The 27,313-nt window shown below is 37.2% G+C and overlaps 1 protein-coding gene across 1 annotated transcript in view; it reads left to right on the forward strand.

Moving 5' to 3' along the window:
- kcnh7 (potassium voltage-gated channel subfamily H member 7) overlaps positions 1–27,313 on the forward strand; it is a gene marked incomplete at both ends in the record, with an annotated part of 54,352 nt that overhangs the window by 22,018 nt on the left and 5,021 nt on the right. Inside the window, 9 exons of the mRNA XM_079254706.1 lie at positions 5,955–6,395; positions 8,665–8,876; positions 10,942–11,367; positions 17,596–17,995; positions 18,070–18,269; positions 21,209–21,461; positions 23,654–23,883; positions 24,018–24,105; positions 24,308–24,469. Of these exons, the coding sequence (XP_079110832.1) occupies positions 5,955–6,395; positions 8,665–8,876; positions 10,942–11,367; positions 17,596–17,995; positions 18,070–18,269; positions 21,209–21,461; positions 23,654–23,883; positions 24,018–24,105; positions 24,308–24,469 (2,412 nt within the window). The remainder of the gene's footprint in view (positions 1–5,954; positions 6,396–8,664; positions 8,877–10,941; positions 11,368–17,595; positions 17,996–18,069; positions 18,270–21,208; positions 21,462–23,653; positions 23,884–24,017; positions 24,106–24,307; positions 24,470–27,313) is intronic.

The raw sequence follows: 27,313 nt of genomic DNA on the forward strand, positions 1-27,313 counted from the left end.
CAGGATTTCAGAACCCTGGGGCTGACACCATCTGGACCTGCAGCCTTGTTTCCCGTTTAGTTTCCCTGGGTGCTTCTTCATCGGACTGCAGGGAACTTACACGCTAGAGGTGGAGGCAGAGGAGGTGTCAGTGTTGTGATATGGAGGGAGATGAGTTTCTGTTGAGGTCCATTACTGAGCTGCAGGGTGACGGAGTGCAGGTGTGACAGGAAAGCTGCAGGCTCTTGGAGGGTGTGAGGTTTGTTTGTCCAGAGGCAGCGAGGGAATATTGTTGAATGTTGTTCTGAAATGCACCTTTTGAAGAACATCTTCAGCTCATTAGCTCTGTGCAGACTTCCATCAGTCTAACCCCACTAAAACTTGAATCCAGTTTGAAGCTAGATAGACAGATACGTAGGGAGGTAGGTATGTAGGTAGGAAGGTAGATAGGTAAGAAGGTAGGTAGGTAGGTTGGTAGGTATGTAGGTAGGTCGATAGGTAGGTAGGTAGGTATGTAGGTAGGTCGATGGGTAGGTAGGTATGTAGGTAGGTCGATGGGTAGGTAGGTAAGTAGGTAGGTAGGTCGATAGGTAGGTAGGTAGGTATGTAGGTAGGTCGATGGGTAGGGAGGTAGGTATGTAGGTAGGTCGATAGGTAGGTAGGTAGGTATGTAGGTAGGTCGATGGGTAGGTAGGTAGGTATGTAGGTAGGTCGATAGGTAGGTAGGTAGGTATGTAGGTAGGTCGATAGGTAGGTAGGTAGGTATGTAGGTAGGTCGATGGGTAGGTAGGTATGTAGGTAGGTCGATGGGTAGGTAGGTAGGTATGTAGGTAAGTCGATGGGTAGGTAAATATGTAGGTAGGTCGATGGGTAGGTAGGTAGGTATGTAGGTAGGTCGATGGGTATGTAGGTATGTAGGTAGGTCGATGGGTAGGTAGGTAAGTAGGTAGGTAGGTATGTAGGTAGGTCGATAGGTAGGTAGGTAGGTAGGTATGTAGGTAGGTCGATGGGTAGGTAGGTAGGTATGTAGGTAGGTCGATGGGTAGGTAGGTAGGTATGTAGGTAGGTCGATGGGTAGGTAGGTATGTAGGTAGGTCGATGGGTAGGTAGGTAAGTAGGTAGGTAGGTATGTAGGTAGGTCGATAGGTAGGTAGGTAGGTATGTAGGTAGGTCGATGGGTAGGTAGGTAGGTATGTAGGTAGGTCGGTAGGTAGGTAGGTATGTAGGTAGGTCGATAGGTAGGTAGGTAGGTATGTAGGTAAGTCGATAGGTAGGTAGGTAGGTAGGTATGTAGGTAGGTCGATGGGTAGGTAGGTATGTAGGTAGGTCGATGGATAGGTAGTTAGGTATGTAGGTAAGTCGATGGGTAGGTAGGTATGTAGGTAGGTCGATGGGTAGGTAGGTATGTAGGTAGGTAGGTATGTAGGTAGGTCGATGGATAGGTAGTTAGGTATGTAGGTAAGTCGATGGGTAGTTAAAAAATGTAGGTAGGTCGATGGGTAGGTAGGTAGGTATGTAGGTAGGTCGATGGGTAGGTAGGTATGTAGGTAGGTAGGTATGTAGGTATCTAGGTTTGTAGGTAGGAAGGTGTAGAATAAGTATAAATATCTCATACATGCAGCTTTATCTAGTAGTTATTTAAACCCAGTTGGAACTTTCAAATAATAACTCTTCCTAGCTGGCAGCTTTAACAAAAAAAGAGCAGTATTTCTACTCTAAGCTTTGATGTTATTCCAGCACCCTGTCGAGGAACAACAATTACATTGAATGGAAAATTTTCTCCAAGCGTGTTGGAACATCAAACATAAGAATTCAGTTCCAGTTAAATCAATGTTAATGCTGTATTATTCTAATCTAATGACCTCATGCTTTATATCTCACACTCACTGAAGATGACCTTGAGATGTTCCTTCTTTTGAACAGGAGACATAACCAGAGCTGAAGGGATAAAATCCATCATGGCTTAACAGAAAAGCATTCAGGACTGAATGTACATTTTAGGAGGGATGTCTATATACTTCATTACTTTTAACATTTTAAAAGAATCTGCCTCCTCTTTCCACACATTCCCCATCATCAAGGTAAAGAGATAAAAGGCCATTTATTTTTGGTTCTTTGGCAGTCTCTACTAGCTAAGCCTCTTGACTTAAAGTCACATGAGAAATATTAATGCTACGTGAGTTGTTAGGATCGCATGACAGTTATGCATGAATTATGTGAATTCGTTTTAAACCACCTCTACAGTGATGTCAAGACTGTGCTGTGAGCTGCCGATAAGCTTCTTCTGTAGGGTTTAAGCCCATTTATGGCAACGGCCTCTCATTAAAACTCCAAAGCAACACACAAACCAGTGAGACAAAACACAGTTAATAACACAGACTTCCCATAAAAACAACTGAGTGTCCAGAAAACCTGGGATGAGTCATTCATCCCTATGGTTTTAAATCCCAGCAACGTGCAGCTGTGCAGAAAACTGAATACTATATAATCTCTGTGATTTTTTTCATTACTAGATGGTAATATTAACCTATTTTATTTATAGAATAGGGAGGCTCAAGTGGGTTGAAGTGACTACCCCATGTACAGTGACCAAAAGTCCTTGTTTCAACAGGCCTTTTACCTAATTGTCATTTCTTTCCCTCTCCTCTCACAGTTCTCATCTTTCTAAAAAAAAAAAAAAAAGATAAAAACAAAGCAATTCTCAAAGCAATCAGATTACAAGTGTAGAAGCAATGTGTTTCTGTGCACCTAAAAAAATTTTTTCGCAGGTAAGACAGTATATTCAAAAAGGTTCATCCATTTGCTCTGTGGTGATGTGACTATGTATAGTAAATGAAGTAAATAAATGGTGGCATGTTGACCTTGTGGTCTTATGTTATATTCTTATATATGTTTGGAAGATGTGTATGAGAGGAGCAGATTTGATATGATTTTTCTTCGTTCTGCTTGTTTCGACTCAAGGGTTTGAGGTTTATGTTTGTATTGATTGTTTTGTTTAGTAAAAAAAAATGAAAATAATTCTTTGAAATGATCAAATGTGAGGTATTCAAGCAAGAAAATTCACCAGCAAATTCACAGAAACGCCCTGAGTGGAAGCTGTTTCGTAAGATAAATAGACTCAAATTCCTCCAAGCTGGTGTGTGGTACAGACAACAAACCAAGAGTGACATCAGATGCTAAAAGCAAAGGTCGAATACCTGAGCTACTCTCAGAATGCTAAGTATTGTTTTCCTAAATAGATCAGTAATACATGTTTGACTTATTTGCTTAATTGAGTTTTCTTTGTTTGTATGTTTTTTGTTCAGGATGTGTGAAAATCTCATACTGTAAGTCATGAAATAGGAAATATAGAAAGATTCTCAGTGTTCAGAAGCTACAACTCCTTCTTGATAAACTCCCAGTCACCTTTAAACGTTTAATTAGATTTATGTGACAATATGTTTAGTAGGTTAGCAGTAGACTTACTGCTGTTATCTACAGTTGGGCCAACTTTTTGTGTTCAACCAAGACACTTTCATGCGAGCAAGTAACTCAAGTTGAGACAGAAAGACACAAGTGTCATCAGTTCATGTCAGAAACATGCTGACATGTACAGTGCAGTGAAATGTAAATGACTCCATAAATTGTCAGTCTAAATGTATTTTGCTGATCTGAGTGTTTCTATGCTAAATTTGCTACTGAAAGAGCTTCCAGCATGCTGCCAGAAATAGTGACACTACATTTCTCCACCTGCACCTGTACATTGCTTGCGCACGACCAAAGTATACTAATGACAGAAAAGGGGCATCTAGGTGCATATGGATAGCAGAGTGAAATATATGATATAAAGATGACCATAATTTTCTTTGCCTGTTTTTCACTGAGGCAAAATTGGTAATTACAATGTACGTGTGCATATACTGCAATTCAAGAGAGTTGGTGGAGATTTGGCCATTTGCATAGGCAACGACTTTCACCCTGCAGGTAAAATCACCTCCACACCACTAGTGTTTGGAGACAATCATATGAGCGAAATGATAAAGGCCATGGTCCCTAACGTCCACTGCATTTAAATAGGTGTCCACTGTAGTGGACATGATGACATGATTATAATGCTCAAAAATATTTCAGAGAATTATATTTGACTTTGTTCGCTGTCCAGTAACAAAGATCTTTTGAGCTCCTTTATAACTGTTGTTTGCAACCTTGTACGTTCCAAAAGTTTCTAATACTCCTATGTGCCTAAATGGCCAAAATAAGGAATCATACTTTTATACCAAAATGACAAATTTAGACGATTAATTGAATGAGGTGAATGGAGTCAGAACCATCTAAAACGTCAGACAGAGGATCTCATCCAGCAGAACATAAAATTGGTGACTTATACTATAAATAAATTAATATTACTATTATATATATATATATATATATATATATATATATATATATATATTATAGTTTTAACTTTTAAGCTCTGGTGTGTAAATTATTAAAAAAAATTGTTAAAATAGTTGTCAAAGACAAAAACAAGTTCTTGAGTAACACAGATATGAAAATAGAAAAAAAAAATGAATGTATGCAAATTACAGCGGAGGGTTAATTTATGATAAAGAGATATATGTTGTATGTGCTGTAGAATTATTTGGCTTCAGAAATAGTCATGAACATTTTATAATATGACATGGTCTTAAAGTAGAGAGGAGACTGCAAGGCTGGTCTTATCTCTTGGCTTATGTTATAATTAGGTCCATCTCCAGGAAAATGGTTGAGTGTCATGCCTCTATTATAAGCAGATGTAGTTGTAATATCAGCACATTTAGACAGGGAAGGGAAACAGATGGCAGTGGTGTTATGTAAGGAGAGTAATGAAGGGTGAATAAAGCAGGGTCCTCTTTCACCCCATTTGTATTGGACTTTTACTTTGTCCCAAAAGGTCATTTTCATTTGTTACTGGGTGTTTCTTTTCATGTAGAAAAGAAACAAGAATTATTCCAAATAAATCTCTGAGACATTTTTTTTTACGGGGTGAGCATGAATGAAAATATGTTCAATGCATTCAAACTAAATCTTTCTCAAAAGAAAGAATTACATAACTCATAGCTACTCTACATGCAGAAATATATAATATCGATAGTATAAAAGATTAATTGAACAAATCCTCACTTGGTCTACTTCAGAAAATAAGCCCAAATTAGTTACATTAATAATTAATAGCAATATTGTTACAACATTTGCTCTTCACGCTACATTTTTGGGAAAACAAAGCTGTTACATGGTCTGGACAGACACTGGGCTGAACATGCATAAACAAGGTGTTGTACAGTCAGGAAAATAATGTGATTGTCATTATCCAAGTGGTAGGAAGAGAAAAGTTAAACAAAAAGCTTACCAATGAACAGAAAACCACAGGCTGAAACAAAATTCCAACTAAAAGTAGCTGAAGAGTCCAGGGAAAAATGTTAAAAAAAAACAAATTCTGAGTCCAAAAAAAGTAAATAATTTTATGGAAAACAGGTCAAATCTTTGCAGAAGAAATAACAAGGAGCAGAATGGGTGAACAGAGAAGGAGCAATGACGAACCAAGCGGGAGGGAGGGACACAACCAAACATACACGTAAATGGGGCTGACAAAGCACAGGTGGAAACATTGAAGATGATGAAGCAAGCTGGGATATTATTAGCTGAAGAATAAGTACAAGCTAACTAAACATTGGAGCAGGAACTTTGAAGAGCAATGACAAACGTAAGAAAAGAAAGGAAAAATAATCAAACATTACCAGGAAATCTACAAATATACTATTAAGAAATTCTGCCATTATGTGATGTTAGGATATCATATTTTCTTTCTGATACATTGAAACTAAAGGTGCTTCATATTTTTTCATGTTTTATGAAAGATCCTTTGTAATAAGAATGTGGTTAAATGTCTTTGGTAAGAAAATTTGTATTATATAAGGCCTGAAAATAATAAGTCTTTATTTGTTCTCAATTTTTAGGGAGAAGTAGATTCTTCCGCTTCCGGCAGGCTGCTTTGAGCCTAATGAATACAAACAAGCAATCTCTTCCACAAGAGGACCCAGATGCTGTGATGGTGGACTCTCCGAAAGAGAATGAGGACTCAGTGCCCCTGGAGAGCTTCCCATCACCCACGAAGAGCATTTGCAGTCCTGTTGAGGCCAATGACACACGCGCCCTCATAGGCTCAAGTCACCACTCTTCCGACGCCAGCATCGGCCCTGAACCCCTTGACCATTCATCCCTTAAGCTCCCTTGGGAGAAGCTGTACCAGACAGATATTCACCAGTCCTCTACCTCTCTGTCAAACACCTTCCCCAGAGGCAGCACCAGCAGCATGAGGAGAGCTTCGTCCATCCATGAAATTGAGGGCTATAGTTCTAATTCCAAAAGCATATTCAGGGATCGGCATACAAGTGAAGGTATGCATATTTGACTAATTTGAAAATTAAATAACAGTGATGACCTGGACACATTTTAGCAGGAAGCTGAATATGTTATTGAAACTATGCATGAGAATAAATCAGTGAATGTCATACGTAAGTATGAATACCACACACTGACTCTGGTTTAAAAAAGAAACCAGATTATTTTTAAGTTTGTAAGAACACAAACTTATCTCTAACTTGCTGTAGGACCATAGTTTAAAACTTCTGAATAATTTGATGCTTATAGTTGCTATTTTCAGCTCTTCTGCAGTGCAATTCAGCATATGCTCCTTTTGTAAACAAAACACTTTAGTTATTGCATGACAAAGCAGTGTGCGCTCTAAGAAGTCCCTACCTTGTTTCCATATAGGCATGCAAATTGGCCCCAAACTCCAGTCAAGTCTACTCCTTTTAACAAACCATTGCTTGATAGTGAAGGGGCTATGTCCTTCATTTCTGCACAGTCAGTGAGAATTTGTAAGGCAATGTTTGGAATAAATTATTGGCAACTAGATGAACATGATTCCCCATTACAGCAAAAGTTATCCAGATTCAGTTTAAACCGTTACCCGTACCAGTACCGTACAACAGCATGTTAAATCAGCTGAAAGCTTGTCCACATGGAAAAACAGGCAGTCTTTGATTAAATAAAGCAGAGTAGTTAGTAATTATATGACAAAGTTGACAGCTATATAGTCTATATTGATAAGAAATCTGCAATATTTCTGTTCAATAGACAGATGTTGTCTTCCGTTTTATCTAGCTCTTTTATAAAAATATGTTTATTATTTATACATATATAAACATTTTTCTTCTGTGTGTCCACTATCCACCGATTGCTGGCTTTAGACAATGGTAGCCATGTCAGAGGTAATCCTGAATTTCTGCTTGAGATGTTATTGCTCTGTGCCGTTCTGGAGCATGACTTTCAAACAATGCAATGAGCATTAATGCTCCTCAGAGATTCACTTTTATTGGATAGCTTGAGTGAGCTTATTACACTTGAGTTAGCAGGCCAATCTCATTCCCAAGGCATCAAATACTGCAGTTTTGTCGAAGCCTGCATAATCTAAATGCAAGAGGTGTTGATTAGCATCAGATCCTAGCACAGAAAACTGGCTCAGGAAAATTTTAGGGCTCTGAGACATTAGCTTAGTCATTTCTGAGGGTTTAGTTAAAACAAATGACAGGCGTGGAGGAGATTCATAAGATCCTGATCCTGATCAAAATCGGCTGGTTAATGTTTAGATTGCAAAATGTTTTTTTTAATTTAAGCAAAACAGTTTTCTACTTAGTTGTAGGAACATATATGCAGAACTCCTCTTGTTTTATCAGGGATGGAAGCAGGGACTCTGACAAAACTTTAGTTTACTGTATGATGCCACTGAAGGGAGATTGAGCTGTTACCAGGAAAGATTGCATAGTTTGATCCTTTTTGTTTTGTTGTATCAGCATCACATGTGCATCATATTTGCTGTCATAAGATGCAAGTGAAAATGTTATATTTAAATGAACTTGCATGATTGTTTTCATGTAGCATTTGTCCACTGTTTACTAAAACCCTATATATAACTAAGCTAACTCTGTGGTTGCCATGCATGAAAATTCCTGGAAATTTATTTTCAACGGACATGTGCCTCCTCCCGTCCTCCTTTCTATCTTAACACATTCCACTTGTCTTCCACATGCATGTGAAACTGGTGAAAACAAGATAAAAAGTAAGACTGAAAAGCATGGTTTAGATCAATTACAGATTCCTCAAAGGATGTCATTTTAGCAGTTTGCAACCAAACACAGTTACCTACAACACAAGTCAGCCAAGCTATAAATTTTCATTTGCTGAAAAAAAGAGAGTGCTGGAACTATTTAGACTATCTGCCCATGCCAAACTACATTAGTCAGTGGTTCCATGTTAGTATAAATATCTGCTACCATCACTTGCTATGAATAGATCCACAGCAGACAGATCCCAATGTGTTACTGTTGTGTCACTTTCATGACTAAAAGATGGAGTTGGTTTAAAATCATCCTTTCCTTTAATCTGAGTTAAGCCCATGTTTGCAAGACTGAAAGTGACTCTTCATTATATTATGACAACATTCACATATGGCAACAGATTAAGTTTTGGTCGTCAAATATTTATTTATTTATGTATTTATTAGCAAATTGCCCCTTCACTGATATTGATCCTCAGATTCATTAGGCTAATTAAGATAAGATGAGCAGAGTACTAATGTGAGTGCTATTTGTTTTGGATCATCAGGCCCTTTTAACCACGTGAAGTCAAGTCTGCTTGGCTCTACCTCTGATTCAAACATCAACAAGTATAGCACCATCAACAAGATCCCACTGATTGCACTCAACTTCTCAGAAAGGACCGATAACAAGACTCATTCTCCTCCGACATCAGAGAAAACCATCATAGCGCCAAAGGTCAAAGACAGAACTCACAATGTCACAGAAAAAGTTACACAGGTGAGTCACAAGGTTCATCTTTGTTTGGTATTACAGGATATTATTAGTTCTACTGTGGCAAAGAGACAATTTTCTCTGCCACCTTTGTCTCTCTTGGAGATCGATTCCTAATAATCCTCGTTTCTGTATTTGAAAGAGCACAAATTGGCAGTTTTTGTGTGAGGAAAGCTGGCAAAGGTATCATGCTTTTATCACTGCACCAATTTTAATGACAAATCCAGGAATATCTGCTTGTGTTTTTTTTTGCTGTGTTCATTGCTCCTTTCTACAGCCATTTATCCACTGTACTTTATACTCGCCTAGTGTGTTTTGTCAGATGCAAAAAAGAACACAACTATTATATTATTTATTCAGAAAACCAGTACTCCTCAGGGATTTTCTGTTACATTTCAGCAGATATTGATTGCCTGCATAGCAGGCATTAAAAGTGGTACTTGCAGTAGTATTTCCCAGTTTGAGAATTTTCTCATGGTGGTCGTGCCTAATTTAACTGATTCTGATCACCTCAATAGCTTGTCATCAACTTCAGCTCAGGCTTTTTAGTGACCCATTAATTTGGGCCAGGTTAGCTGAAGCAGGGAAATGTCTATAAATCTACAAGGCATTAGATCCATCAGGATTTGAATTTGAATAATAATTATCTACAGTCTGTTTATTCAGGTTTTAAAGACTGTCTTTTAATTATAGCTACAGAAAATACCCTTTGCTACATCATTGCATGTAAAGGATTGTGGGATTGTATCATAAATGACCTTTTTTTTTTGTACACAAACTACTTTTGCAGCATAAACTTAATCAGTACATTTAATGATAACACAGTACTTTTGATGTGGACAGAGTGGTTCACACCAAACGGAAAGGGAAATGAATAAAAACAAGGAAGTAAAAGTAATGTGGTCTCAGTTTTGAGAACCGTGGTGGAAAGCACTGCACATATCAGCATTATTCATAGCAGCCTGGTATCTACTTGCCCATGTGAATGAGATGAATGTGCTGTGATAACACTTGTTAGACTGGCTTCACATTGTGGATGATTATGTCAATGTGTAAAAGGGATTATATTAACTATTAATAAATCAAGACGCTGCACTACAGAAGCCAAGGTGTTAGCCAACCCAGGCAATGTCAGCAAAAGCCAAGCAAAAGGAAGAACAGAAATCTTATTTTTAAGCTTCACTCAAGAATACAGCAGCTTTCTCATTCATAAATGAAGAAGCGTCTTCCTGATTAAATGCTCCCCCATCCTGCCGACTTTGGTTTGAAGTTTGGAGACACAGCTGACATATGAACGCTGCATCTACTTCCTGACTGTTGGCATGGCAAAATCTATAATTCATGCATTGAAGATGGGGAATGTGCTGAAAAGAAAAGAAAAGAAAAAAACCATTACCCTCATCCTCACTCCTACACTTTCCTGCACTGAGGGAGCCATGTCTTTGTCTGCTACAGGTTATTAAGCCAAAAAACTGCTGAAGGTTTGGCCTTCCTGAACACACTGAATAATTTATTATCCAGGCAGAGCTTATTCACCTGGAGCAATCAAAATATTTGTTTGCTCAAAAAAAAAAAAAAAAAAAAAGCATGATAACATAATATCTCTGAGCAAACCTCAGAGATATTACAGGTTTTCTGCATTATGACCTGCACACTAAAGTGTTTTTGTTTTTTCTTTTTCTATTCCAGCAGTGCGGTGTACCTTTGGCAAATAGGGAACAAATCAGTGGCAGTCGTATTATCCACGGTGCCAGGACATAAGCACTTCACATGTCATACTTGAATGGCTGCCATCGCCTAACATAGTTTGACTGCAGAGGACATTTTAGGCGTCTTTTTCAGTTCATTAAATGTGGGAGCTGTCTCAGAAAGATTATTTTAAAATTGATTGTCTCCCAAAAAAAGGCACTGCCTGCACTGACTGAAATAGATGTGAAAATTCAAATCTGTATGATTGATATATAACACGTGGTCGACCCCAAAGTGAATTTGGTTACATGTGATCAAATTAGAGAACCGAAATCGGATCGTTTTCTTAGCTGTTTTATCACAAATTTGTTTCACTTTCCAGGTCCTGTCGCTGGGAGCTGATGTGCTGCCAGAGTACAAACTCCAGACACCCCGCATTGACAAGTTCACCATCCTCCACTACAGCCCCTTCAAAGCTGTCTGGGACTGGCTGATTCTGCTGCTCGTTATCTACACAGCTATCCTCACTCCGTACTCTGCTGCTTTTCTTTTAAATGACCAAGAGGAGCAGAGGAGGCGCGAATGTGGATACTCCTGCAGCCCTCTTAATGTAGTGGATTTAATTGTGGATATCATGTTCATTATTGATATCCTCATAAACTTCAGGACCACCTATGTGAACCAGAACGAGGAAGTGGTCAGCCATCCAGGCAAGATAGCAATCCATTACTTCAAAGGCTGGTTTCTCATTGACATGGTGGCAGCAATCCCATTTGACCTTCTTATCTTTGGCTCAGGATCAGATGAGGTAGGCTGTCCTTAATCTATATACTGTATGTTTTTTAACCTGTTTCTTTCTTCTTCTTTTTTTCCCTTCCCCTGTGGCTTTACTGCGCATTACCATCGGCATACTTGCACTCTTAACCGGACTTGCTCCCCAGGGCCACTTCTTAAAGCCTGAATTTTTCTGTCAGCTCTGAAAGGACTACTTTTTCCCCCTCTTTCCTTCTTTCTTTTTTTCTGAATGGTCCTCATTCTAGAATCCATTTCGACGGATTAATGGCTTACCAAATGGCAATCAATGATGCATTTGGTGAGAGGCACACCAACAGGGCTATGTGCACAGCTTACATGCAGATGTGAGATGGCCATTGGTAGGCTGGCTGCCAGGCCTGCTGGCTTGTTTGTGTGTTAGGATATATCCCCTAAGGCTCTGGGTCTACTTCAGGGCTTTATCGTGCTTTGTAGGCACTCCATTACACCAGAAAAGCTCCTGATTATGGACCATAATCATCTTTTCCATCCCTGCTGCTGCTGTCTCTGCTGAGTCAGTTCACTGAATCACAACAAATCAAAAAGAGAATCAACATCTGTTTTGTTTTTTTTCTACAAGAAACTGACAAATTCATATTCTAATTTTCATTGTGTCTTTGGTTTTTCACGTCTTTAAATATGTTGACATATGTTGTGAAGTCATGTTGATCCGTAACTTCTATTTATAGCTTCTTAACTTGGTATTTAGAATTTTCATACAGATCACGCAAAGTCCCACTCATGTTTCTCATTCAGAAAATGAAAGCAACTGAGTCAGTGACAGATGGTTTTCACAAGGCTTTAATTTAGCAGCTTAATAAGAAGGTTTTAACCTACAACAGCTTAAGCAAACCCTTTGATTAGGACAGAGAATAACATTGAAATAGATTTTAATGTCCTGCCTAAAGACTGAATACTGTCATCATGCACTGGGAAATAATTAGGACAAAAACAAAAGCATGAAAGAGCTGTGCCGCTATCATTACATCCATTCTATCCCACTTATCTTGGCTCAGGTCATGGGGGCATCAGCCTAAGCAGGGAAGCACAGACTTCCCTTTTCCCGGCCACTTCTTCCAGCTCATTCAGGCTGATCCCGCAGCGTTCCCAAGCCGGCTGAGAGACTTAATCCCTGCAGCGTATCATGGGTCTTCCACCGGGCACCTCCCTGTGGGATATGTCCGGAACACCTCCCCGGGGAGGGGAAGGGGGGGCTGTTGGAGGTATCCTAACCAGATGCCAAAATCACCTCATCTGTTCCCTAACAGTGCAAAGCATTGGTGGCTCTATTCATATACAGACGACCAAGATTCTCTCCCTTTCTGTAAGAGAGAGCTCAGCCTCCCTGCGGAGGAAACTCATTTTGCCCGCTTGTATTCACAACCTCATCTTTCAAAACAGTCATTTGCTTGTTCAAGTTTAAACCTTTGAATCTGCTTCCTGTGAAAGCTGAACAGAGAGGAACAGGTCACTAATGGAACTAATTCATTCATACAATGTCATTATGAAGCAAATGTTTACACCATTTTAATTTTAATTTCCATTATGTCGCTGATAGTAATGGTTGGATTTTCCAGTTTTACTTTGTTGGATGTTCAGCATCTGTTAAAGCATGATTATATAACCATCAGCTGCTGAATCACAGACTTTAGATACATTTTAACCAGCATTTTAACCACTGCTTCAAGCTTGTTTAAAAGATTTTAAAAAGGAGTATATGTTATGGGGACACAGTGATACCAATACTGGTATCAGGTAGTGTTCCGATGCTTGTACTATCTACTCAAACTCGGTATTCATAAATGCGTTTGAATACTACAAAACACAATATCAACGTAAAAATTAACTATGGCTGTCAAAATAATGTCTTCATGTAGAGGGATTAAGCTATAAATATGAACATATTACTTTTTATGTAATAAACAACAAAAGTGTTGCATATGCCATATTAAAATTTTAAATTTGGCATTAGTGAGAAAACTATATTTTGGGCTTGTAGGTACTTTGTCATAACTGTGATCATAAATGATCCACTTAAAGCTACTTTATCCTCCTTATTATGAAGATTCTGATAGTTTTCAAGCCTTAAATTTAGATGATGCCCAGAGGATGACCTGTTTGATAAATCATATGATTAATTGCTTAGCATCTGCCACTCTGGTCCAAACTCCTTACCAGTTAACCGTATTGGGATTTATTAGAACTCATATTGGTACTTAAATGTAAGCACTTGCAAAAAAACAAATGGTATTCTGGTGGATCTATAATATGTTTTTTCTTGGTCTTTTACATTTACACTACAGTCTAAGGCAGGTGTGTCCAGCTTTGGTCCTTAAGGACTGCAGCCGTTCAGGTTTTAGATGTTTCCCGGCTCCAGCACACTTGATTCAAACTAAAGGGCGCTCTTCCACAACTTGTTGCAGGCTCTGCCTTAGCATGTTGAGTCATTAATCAAAACTATATATATATATATATATATATATATATATATATATATATATATATATATATATATATATATATATACATGGTATATGAAGTAAGTAAAGCTGATGGAGTTGTTGGAGAGGGAACTGGTGGTCAATGACGCTAGAGCTTCAGTGTTGGTCACTTAGCAATGTGCAAAATAACAATGTAGGAAAGTGTCTTAACTTAAAACCGGTAGCATTACATCTTTCCACACGTTATGGTTGTTGTTAGTCATGCTTCAGAGTATAACCACTTTGAAATAATCAGAGAGTAATTTTTCATTTCCCCAGGACAGTATTTGGTTGAAAAGGCATCTAAAAGACTTTAAATTCAGGTTGAATTTGTCACATAATTCAATACTTTGGAGATGTCTAAGGTTAACCAAAGATATTCAGTCAATATTAGCATTTAGCCAAGTTTTCACCATGATTGATAATGTAATTAGGACTCACTAATGCAAGGCTCTGACCCAGGATCTAAATTATTATGTTATTTTCGACCAGTTTCATAAACTACAGAGAGTACATGAAGTAGCCATTGGACACCAGGTTAGCATCCTTCGGCAGATAGCCTTGTTGTAGGGTTATTGGAGTTGTTCGTTTTAAATCATGCCAGGCATTACCATTTTTAACACACAGCCTGTATTGCTCCATGTTTACAATTCTTATGACATGTATATGCTTTATACATACAAGTATAGGCTTTTTTGCTTGTTTTCTTTGTTTATTTAAGCACATTATCAGCACCTAAAGAGTAAGTGAAAATGTTATCAGACATTTAGCTGCAAGATGGGCTACCATTCAGCATTATTACTGGGAAACAGCACATCTATGGAAGCTGTAATTTCTAAATTCTATCAAATTATTCTAATTTCCTTATTACTTTATAGAAATCAGGAAATCAATTTGTTGTCACAATACAGCTTTTATGATTACACTTGATATTTATCTTGATCTTATCTTGATATATTTAGGATGAAACCTAAAAAGCACAAATTATTTTTGAACATTTTTAAACATTCAGACTTTAAATTGAATAATTTTCAAACAAAAGACTTTGATAACATCAAGGCTGATCGTCACTATGCTCTTTTCATGATATACAGAATTTTGTTTTCCATCTAACATATTTATAGCTTTTAATACAATGATAAGGACTGGATTGCTATTGCTAAAAGTGGTCTCAATTTAGCTGAAGATATTAAGAACTAAATGAGCACATAGAACAAGGCACAAAACTAAAATTGTGTCTTGTGCTCAGTGGGTAGCTATGATTAATCTTTTTTCTATCTCATGATCAGCATTTTGTGTATTCAACAGTATGCATGCAGCAGTTTTTGTAAAGAAATAAGACTTCTTTATTGCCATTAATTAAAAATCTTTTAATTTTAGATATTTCTTTAGACTTGAAATGTTTTTAACTATTCACGCAGATTAGCCCTGTAAAGCCTCACCTAAGAAAAACTGGGGTGAAAATTTCTTTCTAATTTGAAGCATTTACTAAACTGAAAAAAATAACAACCTTTTCTTTTGGTATTTTTACCTGCTTCCTGGTATCCATTAGGCTGCTGGAAACAAGCATCAGATTGTGAACAACAGGATTTGAGCAAAATTCCCCCATTAAATGATGCAAAAGGTCTCAGAAACTGTATGCCTGAAATATGATATACTTGGCTTTATAGTGTTGTGATTTTCTGTCTCTTCTCTCTTTCATAATTGAGATGACTAAGAACAGAAAAAAAGGAATTAAGGATTTACATTATTTTAAAGTAAGAATACTAAAAGGGGGGTAAAAGGTAACTCAGATCACCAAACTTAACTTTACCTTCTCTAAATTCAATTTTAGCCACCTATATGAGCCATATCAACAAATGGCAAAAATAATTTAAAAAAAATTAAAAAAAAAGGATAGTATTTTAGAGAGTGTAGTTTTATGCAGTCATTACAACAACCAGGCAAAAATATTTTCTTTGTTAGGATCAGAACAAGGGCAGCCTTTCTCAAAATAGCCACACTGGCTGAGCTTTGAAATAGCTTAAAGGTGTCCTGTGACATTTTCCCATTAAAAAGAAAAAAAAAACATGGCATAACTCTCAGACCCACCGCTGGGTTTTTGGGATCAGTGAGAGGTTTTGCACAGATTAATGTTTCTTTTTCTCTCCCAAAATAAATCTTTCTTTCCAAAAAACATATATTCCATTTCTGATTTGTTCCGATAGTTCCTGTAAGTGTAACCATTATGTCCATCTATTGAACTACAACTTCAACCAGTCTGAAAATATAAGCCATGTGAGAAAATTTAGGTATGTAGCGGATTGTGTCAAGTAGAGGATGATTGGAGTTGTGTAAAGAGTCTGATGAGGAGCAGTCAAACACAAAAAGAAGCCAAAACACAAAAAAATTCAGCAACCACAATCGAGCCCAGAGATATTTTTTCCCCCATTTTAGTTATCTTGGTCAAGTATGCTCAAGTTCATTTGTCTACATATCAACACAATAGACAACAATATTACTTGCCATTTTATAACAGAACGTCAGCTCAAGGGAATTAATTATTGTTGTAGTTTTTACAAAAAGAGCAGTAACTTACATGTAACTGGAATGTAACACAAGCACAATGCAGACAAATGGAATGATATTTATCATCATAAAATCATATTTTAAACATTTATGTAGTCAATGCCAATGTTCTGATAGGACACACAAGTCATATTAGATTCACATTCATCACTTACACTACCAGTCAAAAGTTTGGACACACTTTCTTATTGGATTTATTGGGAAAGTATGACCAAACTCTTGACTGGTACAGTACATCACAAAGCACTGCAGCTGCATTTATGTGGTTACCTCACATAAAGGCAAAGAAGTGGTCAGTATTTTTCCATTTCCATTCATCCGTACAGCCAGTGTTTCAGTATCCAGGGTTAGGTGGAAAGGTTTAAGCCTCAATGCTGCTCACAATGTCAATATTTCCAAGACCCAACAAGGACTGACAAACCATGTTTCTAGAGGAGCTAGTTTCTTATTAAGACAAAGCGAGCTTCCTTCAGTGTACATAATTGGGTTGAGATGAAAAGCTGGTTTGTTTTGCTGACTCTGAATATAAACTCATCTCATGTTCAACTAAAAAAAAGGCCTCTCACTATAAAAAAAAATATATATTTTATATTTACCTATACAGTCTCTTTTGTACATTCATCCTCCTCCAAAAGCTTATAGCACACTCCCTGCCTCGAGAAAAACTCCAGCAATGCAGCAGAAATTAGAAATGATGTCACGCATAATTATTTATTGTTTATTGCTCAATACTCGTATTAAGAGGCTCATGCAGCTGTTGTCTTTGAGCACAGCTGCAGCTGCTCTGCCTGGCTGTGAAGCTTTGGGTGGATATTTTTATTATGAAAGATTCTCACACTGCCGTTTTTGAGTCCGTGTTGCTGAGAATTTGTCAGAGTGCTAATACTGTATAACTTGCCATACTTTTGTGACAGATTTGTGAAGAACACATGACAAGGGTATAATCACAATGCACTTCAAGAAGAAAAAAAAATGTGGAGATAGGGGTAGGGGTGGGGGGATGGGGGGTGTAATCATCAAAATTCCTCCTGTTTTTCTTTGCACACATGCAGCGCTGCAAACTTCTACTTGTACCGCCACAGCTGAGGATGAACTGACCCTCATGTGTGACAATGCTAACATTCAAACTACTCTTGCAAATACTAACAAATATCCTTGCTGCATATTTTGTTTAGACAACTACTCTGATTGGCCTACTGAAGACGGCGAGGCTCCTGAGATTGGTGCGCGTCGCCAGAAAGCTGGATCGCTACTCGGAGTACGGAGCAGCGGTCCTGATGTTGCTCATGTGCATCTTTGCACTAATTGCCCACTGGTTAGCCTGCATATGGTACGCCATTGGCAATGTGGAGAAGCCGTACTTGGAGCACAGGATTGGCTGGCTAGACAATCTGGGTGTGTCCATAGGGAAGCGATACAACTACAGTGATCCCAATTCTGGCCCCTCGATCAAGGACAAGTATGTCACAGCACTTTACTTCACCTTCAGCAGTCTGACAAGTGTGGGCTTTGGAAATGTTTCTCCAAACACGAACTCAGAGAAGATCTTTTCCATATGTGTGATGTTAATTGGCTGTGAGTATTTTGTTTTCTCTTTATAATCTGTGTTTTCATTTCATGTTATTTACAGATAATTATCTTTATTTCAGCTCTTATGTATGCCAGTATTTTTGGGAACGTCTCTGCCATCATCCAGAGGTTGTACTCAGGGACCGCCCGTTATCATGCTCAAATGTTACGGGTCAAGGAGTTCATCCGCTTTCACCAGATTCCCAACCCACTGAGGCAAAGGCTGGAGGAGTACTTCCAGCACTCATGGACCTACACTAATGGCATTGATATGAACACGGTAAATAACAGAAAGCAACAAATCCATCTGTCACTGTAACTGGGAAGAATAAAATGCAAAATTTCACTGAATGATCAGTAAAATAATCTACATGTAAAACTCTAAAAAGAGCTTTCTATCTTTCGTTTGCTTTTCATCTGGACTGACATCCCTTCATTGGTAAGAGCAGGAGGTACATGTTTTTTTATTGCTTCTCTTTCAGCTCCATTTTAGTTCACAGTATTGTCCATACTGCATAGGAGACACAGTTGACCTTTTCACATTTGTATGATTTCTGTGTAAATGTGTCATACAGAACAGAAATCCTATTTCAGAGCAACAGATCAAATGTAAATAAAACTCGATACTATTTTTTTTTTAATATTGCCAACTGTATCCTTTGCAGTCAAATTATGTTTTAATGAAAACCAAGGGGTAAGAAGAAATCTTATTATTTAGATTTGTGGATGTGTAAAGCTGAATAGTGTGAAATTAGTGTAATTTAAACAGACTTAGTCTAAAATTTGTAATTATTTCTTTCCTTTTTTTTAAATGGAAATATTTGTTGTTTTGTAGACTTAGAACAAAACATTTTTATCTACAGGTGAGTGTTCTTTCTTTCTGTTGCTATGTTGGCAACTATTTTTCTACCGTAGCCTTGAACAGAAAATAAATACTAGTTTTAGAGAGGGCCCTCTGCTATTCAGTTCTCCCAGACGTTTAGAGGGGGAGAAAGAAGCAGGTGGCTATACAAAGTGATTTCTTAAGTAAATAAACTGTAAATACCATATTGCAAAAGTACAGGTCTCTAAGCAGAGAAACATTCTTAAAATGTGTGATTTTCATTTTCCAATCAATTCAACAAAAGCAGAAGATGTATTCAATTCAAAAGTCCAAGTTTGTTTAGTTAATTCATCTTTATTTTTCCATTAATTTGCCTCACTGTGCGTCTGTCATGTTTTCCACTGTAGTCGTGAAGTGTTAAGACAGCTAAATATGTTGTAAACATGAAGCTCAAAATGATAAAAGCCAAGCATTTACAGAAAAATCTCAACAAGTCTGCAGTTGGAAGACGGTGTTGAAACTACAAGGACGGTTTTTATTAAAACTGGAATGCTTGCGCACCTCGTCTTCCATCAATCTTTAATGTTGTTGAGGTCACACATATGTTGATGAAGTATATGGCGAGCACATGATCTTCTTTAGCTTCCCAATCATTTTTTTTGCATATCTCTGGGCTCAGGATCCTGCTGCACTACAAATCCTTCCCTCACAAACGTGCAAACCAGATCACATCTCTGAAGAATGGTCAGGGCGAAGTGGGTTTTGTGCAGGTGTTGAACTGCAGTGTAGGCAAAACAGTTTCTGATTTGCATATCCCCACCACTGTCTCACTGCCGGTTTGTTCATGGGTTTTATCATTCTCTTTCTCCCTCTTGTTTGTGTTTTTACACACACACACACACACATACAAACTATAGCCACAAATCTCCAACTTGAATCCATCGGTATTAAGTACTTTATCACAATCATTTAATGAGAAAAATTTATATATCTTAGCCCACTCCAAGCTTTTGAGCTTTGTTACCTTTATTACATTTTACTTCTATGTAAATAAATTAATTTATTTATATTCTGTCACAATCAATCATTCTGTTCACCTTTTGGGTTCAGACAGAAATCATCTGGTGTCTGAAATCTGTAAATCACAATACAGTCCACCAAGAAATACCTTCATTTTAGCAATATCTTTAAAAAGACCCTTTTAGCTCAGAATAACAACTTGACTCCTGAAATGTAAATTTAGTTATGATTTATGTTTCCAGTAATTACTTTGCTTCTCAAAGCAAGGTTCTGCTGGAAGCTTAAGGTATAGCCGTATTTATAACATCTTAACAATAACTGCAAAGTGGAGCTTTTTTCTGAAGAGCAGGTTAAATCAAGCCCATGTATGCTCCAGCAAATACAGTACAATCAAAAACAAGCTGAACTTTTGTACAAAGGGGTTTACATTGGGGCTTCAAATTTGCTTAAATTTAATTGCTGCTTTACAAACAAAGCTATCACTGATAAAAAAAAAAAAAAAACTAAAAAAAAAACTGTGTTTTGTCTTACATTATTTGGAACTCTTCATTATTTTCATAGAAAGTATGAGATTTTCTCAAACCTTTGCACGCAGTTATATTTAAAAAAATGCATATGATCATATATAAAATGCTTTGCATTGTTATTATGACATGCCAAATACAGCAGAACAGAACAAACAAAAATATATGATAGCAGTAACTACACTTGCACACTAGAAAAAAATAAACAGTAAATAAAACTAAACCAAAAACTTAAAAGTATAAAGCGGCAATACAGCGAAACATCCAAAACAACAACAAATTAAATCACTTTAGAAAACATCATGTAAGAAAATACTGATGTTTAAGAAAACTTTACAGCACAATTAAAAAAAAAGAGCACAAGTTAGTCACAAAACAACACGGATGCATGTTCTGAATGGTTGTTTTGCATTTTTTGTTGTGTTTTGTAAAATGTCCTGGTTTTTGTTTTGTTGTGTTTTATGCATCTTCATTTTGTTTATACCTGTGTTTTAATGTCTCATGAAATTTTGATGCATGTTCCAAAATAACATGTCTTTTTTTTTTAACCTTAGAACTAATGTATTTTTCATAAATCAAGAAACATCAACATTTTAACATCATGTAACACATACAGGCTGTTAGACAACATTTTCCTTTGACTGTGTTAAATAAGCCCATTAATCTGTAGTGTGCTTTATTTCATGCTGTATCCAGATAATGTACTTCGTCAAGCCTAATTACAAATTCTTTTCATAAAAGTACACAATTTTAACACTTAACATTCACTGGGTAACATAATCCCTTCCTCTCTTTGATGGTATAAGACCCATATGATGACAATTTTACTCACATGTTTTCTCTGCATCGCAGGTGTTGAAAGGTTTTCCTGAGTGCCTGCAGGCAGATATTTGCCTTCACCTGAACAGAAATCTTCTGCACAACTGCAATGCTTTCCAAGGAGCAACTAAAGGCTGCTTGAGAGCTTTGGCTATGCGCTTCAGAACCACTCATGCACCTCCTGGTGATACTCTAGTCCACAGTGGGGATGTTCTCACTGCTCTCTACTTCCTGTCCCGTGGCTCCATCGAGATCCTCAAAGATGACATTGTGGTAGCTATCTTGGGTAAATACAATCCTTTATTGATTACATTACAGCTGTGTTGCAACATATACAGGTACAATTCCTCATTTTTCTGATGTTCATTGAATTGTCATAATTTGTCGGGGTCGCAGGTAATTAAAATACTATGATGTAAGTCTCTTATGAAAGATTAAATTACTAAAGTTTGAGTCAACTTTGAAACATTTACAGTGTTTGTTTAGTTGTTTGATCCTTTTCCAGAGTCTGCAATTATTCATGGATATAGCGACAGCCTCAGCTGCTTGTAGGACCTAAGTTGCCACCTAAATAATTTATAAATTGCAATAAATTTTTTCATTACTGTTTTTTTTTTTCTTTTTTTTTTTTTTTTATAAAGTAGTAGTATCGTAAGCTTTCTCAATAAAGATATACATGCAGTATTTATATAAACATATGCTAATAATTACATGGAAATTCAGTGTAGATCCAGACATTCATTCATTCATTCATGTTCTTAACCGCTTAGTCCAGTTAATGGTCACAGAGGAGCTGGAGCCTGTCCCAGCAATCATTGGGCGAGAGGCAGGGTACACCATGAACAGGCTGCCAGTCCATCACAGGGCCAACACAGAAAGACAAACAGCCATTCACAATCACACTCTCACCTAGGGACCACTTAGAGTAACCAGTTAACCTAACATGCATGTCTTTGGACAGTGGGAGGAAGCTGGAGTACCCAGAGAGAACCATTCATACACAAGGAAAACATGCAAACACAGAAAGGCTGCAGTTTGAACCTCCCAGATCCAGACATGTGAAAGATTAAAATGGGATTTTGCAGGAAAATACAGACTGATTTTTACGTGGATGTCCTTCCAATTTTTGTGAAGGAATTAGGCTGTTTGTGTGACAGGTTTGAGATGCTCTGTCTTCCTGAGACATCGCTGTAAAGTGGCAAAAGCAGTGAAAAGGTGGTTTTCTGTTGCTTAAATTTGAAATAGTGCCTTGTCACAAGTAAAGGGAGGTAAGCTCCAGTTCATTTATCCTGAAAGAATAATGAAAATTTACCCTCTTATTTATGTTTGAACTTTAACCAGGTGCTACAAGATGAACCTGGGTTAAAATTGCCTTTAATTTATAAGATGAATGCTCTTCAGAGTTGCACCTGACAGAATGAGGTTTAAGCATATAGCAAAAATTGCTGCGTCACACAAAACATTGTTTTAACAACTATGCCTGAAAAGTCACCATCCCCCACATTTATACTAACACACAGAATGCTCAGTCAGCATCATTTTGCTTTAGTTTGTGCATTGAGTTTTAGCTGTTTCTTCCTCTGTTGTTTCCTGACAAACTGTTCACACGTTAGTAGTGGTCAGCTCATGTTGCTGAATCCTTTTTACACATACAATAGTGTTGACATGCAAAGCTAGTTGCATTGTTCCACAGGTAAGGAATTAGTCGCTACACTAATGATAATCAAAATCCTTGTGGTTAGAGCTGAATGCGGGGGAGAGATACATTACCCTGTATAAAGCTTTTCTCTGTGGTAGAAGGTGTCCGGTGCATGCTGTGAAAGTCTCACCGGCATCCAACGTATCGTATCCCTTTTCTCTGAACCCCTGCTTACACGGTTCGCATTTAGTGAGCCCCACACATCAACAAAGGGATTTTCTTACAATGACCTTTAAACCAGACCTCATCAAAATCATCGTAGTGGAGGAAACTGTTTTATCCGGTATGATAACAAAACCTGCGTTAGAATATTTTTTTTATGGCATTATGGAAGTTGGCTGAATAAATGGCTTAGTTATGTGAGAGCCATTATCAACACAAATATTTCCTTTGAAGTGCACAACAAGTAAAGTGTGTCAGTTCCTATCAACCCTCCTTTGGCCTCACATCAAAGTTGCTTTGTGTTAGTGGTTATTCCTCAGGATAAATAATGGATCAAAGATAGAAAGGCAGCTGATGCACAAGCCTTAGGAGAACATCTTCACAGAGAGGGGAAGCTGTTTGATTTTCATTATCCACAGAAACAAACACGTTTGCTGCCCTTTAGTGAAACCGGTAAGTACGTAGATATCCCCATGGAAAATGCAACGTGAATTCTTATCCATAAATACACATGGTTCATTTTAGAAGGCAAAGCAGGCAAGATCATCATGCTTTCCTGTTGCTAATTACTTTATTGAAGTGATTTAACTTATTGACTTTGTGTGTTTCGCTACCAGGGAAAAATGACATCTTTGGAGAAATTATCCACCTTTTTGCCAAGCCAGGAAAGTCCAATGCTGACGTGCGAGCTCTGAGCTACTGTGACCTGAGCACCATTCAGAGAGAAGATCTGCTTGAGGTCCTTGATATGTACCCAGAGTTTGCTGACTTTTTCTTCAACAACCTGGAGCTTACGTTCAACCTTAGAGATGAATCTGTCAAGGTAGATATTAATAAAAATTACCCAGTGGAACTTATGCTTTCAGTGTATCCTGGCCTTATTATTGCAAAGCCCTGAAATTAATTAGCAATTTAACAATTATTAACACTTTGTCGCTTTTAATTAAACTTTTTTTTTTTTTTTTTTTTTAACTTTTACAGCCCCCTGATATCCAAGGATGTGATTCAGATGGCGAGGGCAAGAAAAGCGTGAAAAGGAGAATTTCTTTCACACCAGACTTATCCAAAGGTCAGTGGAGACAAATCAGCAGTGCAGCATTGTTCAGCATGCTCTGTGATTTTATATATATATATATATATATATATATATATATATATATATATATATATATATATATAGTTTGCTAAAGAGTACTGGCTTAGTACTTGTACACTCTAAGGAATATGGTGTAGTGTTGTTGCGCTGACTCCTGCTGATTATCATTCTCTAGGGGAAGACAATGAAGTGATTATAGACAGTCAAAAGGAGAAAGGGTCTAACTCGTGCCTAAAGAGAAGTTCAGTAGTCCTGGGTTCCTCTTCACTCTGTGTTCCAGTCTTGGAGTCGGACCTTGTTGTCAGAGACAGCTTGAACAGAAGACCATCTCTTGAAGGTGAAAGACCTTTTTCTGTTTATGAACTTTATATTTTATAAAACTGTTTTATATTTTGGGGACAACTAGATCTGGATAATCACTTGAACAACAGAATAAGTTGTATGAGATTCTATTAAAGCACAGAATTGTCCTATTATGATTTTCATCATAATTCAGTGCTGATCATAATCAGTAAATGATCATTTACAGTTGCTGCAAGGACCTGACATCTCGTCCACTGTCTCATAATGCCAGTGACTGGTAAAGGCGATGTTGTACAAAACAGTCCAAACTACTTGAAACTATCTTACACAGCAGTAAAACCCAGACTGTTTTGATTTTTGTTTAGACCATGTTTTGATTTTTGTGTCAATGCAGTTTATGTCATTGGCGTTATAGTAGTAATAATAACTGGGTGTTAAATTGGAGGTACAATCATGTTTTGAATCAGGATTTTAGTCTGTAGATTTAAGTTAAAACCATTTGTATGTGTCCAAATTCTGCAACAAATCCTGAAGGTTACTGGTTAACTTGGTTCAACTGTTTAACAAAAGAATTCATTTTCATTGTGAAGCTCTGGTGGACATTACTCAGCCAAAAAGAACAAACACAGAGACACAAGACAAATCATAAACAGAAACAGTCACCAAAAATTGTCTTTGAATTCATGCTGGTAAAGCTTTTTTTCTTTCTTTTTCTTTCACCACCCACCTTGATTTCACAGTAACATATCAGTTGGATGAGTGGTTTGTGTGTGAAGTGGGTTTTGCGTCGTGAATCAGCCAGTAGCCTAAGAAAAATATATACTTACAAAGCATGTCATTGCAGTGTGTTTTAATGCAAATAATTATGTTTACCAAAATGTAATCATCCAAATTTAAATCCTAGCTTTTGCCTATTACTTTTTAAAATTCAATGATATATTTGTATATTCATTTTTAATACCTGTCCTTAACCATGTCATTTTTACTTTCTAACCTTAACCAAACAGCTTGTTATGTAAAATAACAATCCGACAGGAAATATGCATTTCTGTATTGTTTGACAGATCCTCAGCTTTATAGTCTGTTTGCAAGTCCATCAGACAATCAACTCTTCCAGCCTCCAAGTTCAGACTTTATGTTTTTAAAATGTGGATTTGAATATAATATCACATAAGAGCAATCAAGTTCATATATTTTTTTCCTCGAGACCGTTACCTCAGTGTATTCTTTCATGGCGCACTTTTCTTTCATAAATTATGATTGGTTAAATAAATTGATTTTTAATTCTTTAGTTCTTCCATAATCTATTCAAATGTCACAGCTTCATTCATGAATTAATTTTCCATACACACTTCATCTAGTATAGTTCAGGATGGCATCTATCAAGCTGCCTCTGGGTGAGAGGGTGAGAGGAAGGGGACTACATTGCCAGTTGAACACACACGTCATATTTTAAAAGCATTACACGACATGTAGTCATCAAGAGGTCATTCATCTACACACACACACAAGTTATGTTCCCTTACAGATGATCCATTATAAGTTCCAATTATTATCCAAACCATTGGCTGATTTGAATGATCCATGTTAGCATGTGATGTACTGTAGAATCCAGTGAAAAATGATGCTCGGAGGGGAAGCTGGGATGCAAATTAAATACATGTATTAGGAAGAAGTGATGATTTGATTGGTCATTGATGCACTTTTGATTAAAGAAATTTTGACATGGTTGTTTCACAACAAAAGTGTTCTCTCAAAAATGCTCCTTGGTGTAAAAGGGGGGGTATAGAAACCGCCATTTTGTGGTGGGGGCGAAGAATATTTGCACCTAAACAGTGACTTTTGAGCATGAGAACAGAGGTTGAAGGGAGAGCAGCATTAGACGTGAGCATGATAACAAGGAATTCATGTCCTCCCTCAGGGTTTAGAAAAAATAAAGGATAGTCAGTTTTTTATCTTCCATGCATCTAAGGTTGGTTTAGACACAGATTCACAATACCAAACACATCTGCATAATTGGATCATTATACCATCATTTTAGACAATGTGTCACAAAATAGAAAAAGATGCAGGCTTCTATTATCTTGTTCTGTATCTCAGTGGCAAAATAAATGTTTTTCACGTGTCATGCAAGTGGAGTAATGGAACTAAATGAACTTCTTTATTTTATAGTACTAATATTTGTCTGAAAAAATAACAGGGAGCAAAACATGAGTCCACACCCAATAAATAGTAATAGTAATACTTACTAGGAAGTAATAGTTAAATTACAAACATCATAGTTTTAATGGCATTGATCACATTTTACTACTTTTTCCCACCTCACTACAACTCAGGCATGTGCTGTCGTAGGAATGAGGCTTTTATTAGTTCAATATTTTTATATGTCAGCCAGCTTCAAAGACAGACATGCAACAGGTATACAGTATGTCTTACTAACCATAAAAAAAAAGTTTATTTGCAGTTTTTAGTTCATTCAGAACATGAAGTTTTTGTTAAGCGTTGTGAAGTCGGACTCACATATCTGACATATAAAGCATAAATGTTAAACCTTGTCTATTTGCAATTTTTGAACACCTGATTTGGAAAATCTCAGAGTTTTGGACGTATGTGGGAAAAACAATTTGTCATTCTGATTAATCCATCATGTTAATGCAAAGCCACCTGCACAGACCACAGAATTTGATAGTTAAATTGGAGAACTAACCACCTGTGCTTAAGACCACAAAAGGGGCTCAACATGGACTGTATCAAAGAAGAGCAGGCTGGAAACTACCGTGTGCCCGGCAGAGATAAGAAAAAGACAACCATAATAATTTTCCTGCTACAAAAGCTTGATAAATTACAAGGAATCTACACACAGCTTCCGGGCAGAGAT

This window comes from Telmatherina bonti, assembly GCF_933228915.1.
Source record: "Telmatherina bonti genome assembly, chromosome: 15".
NCBI lineage: Eukaryota > Metazoa > Chordata > Actinopteri > Atheriniformes > Telmatherinidae > Telmatherina > Telmatherina bonti.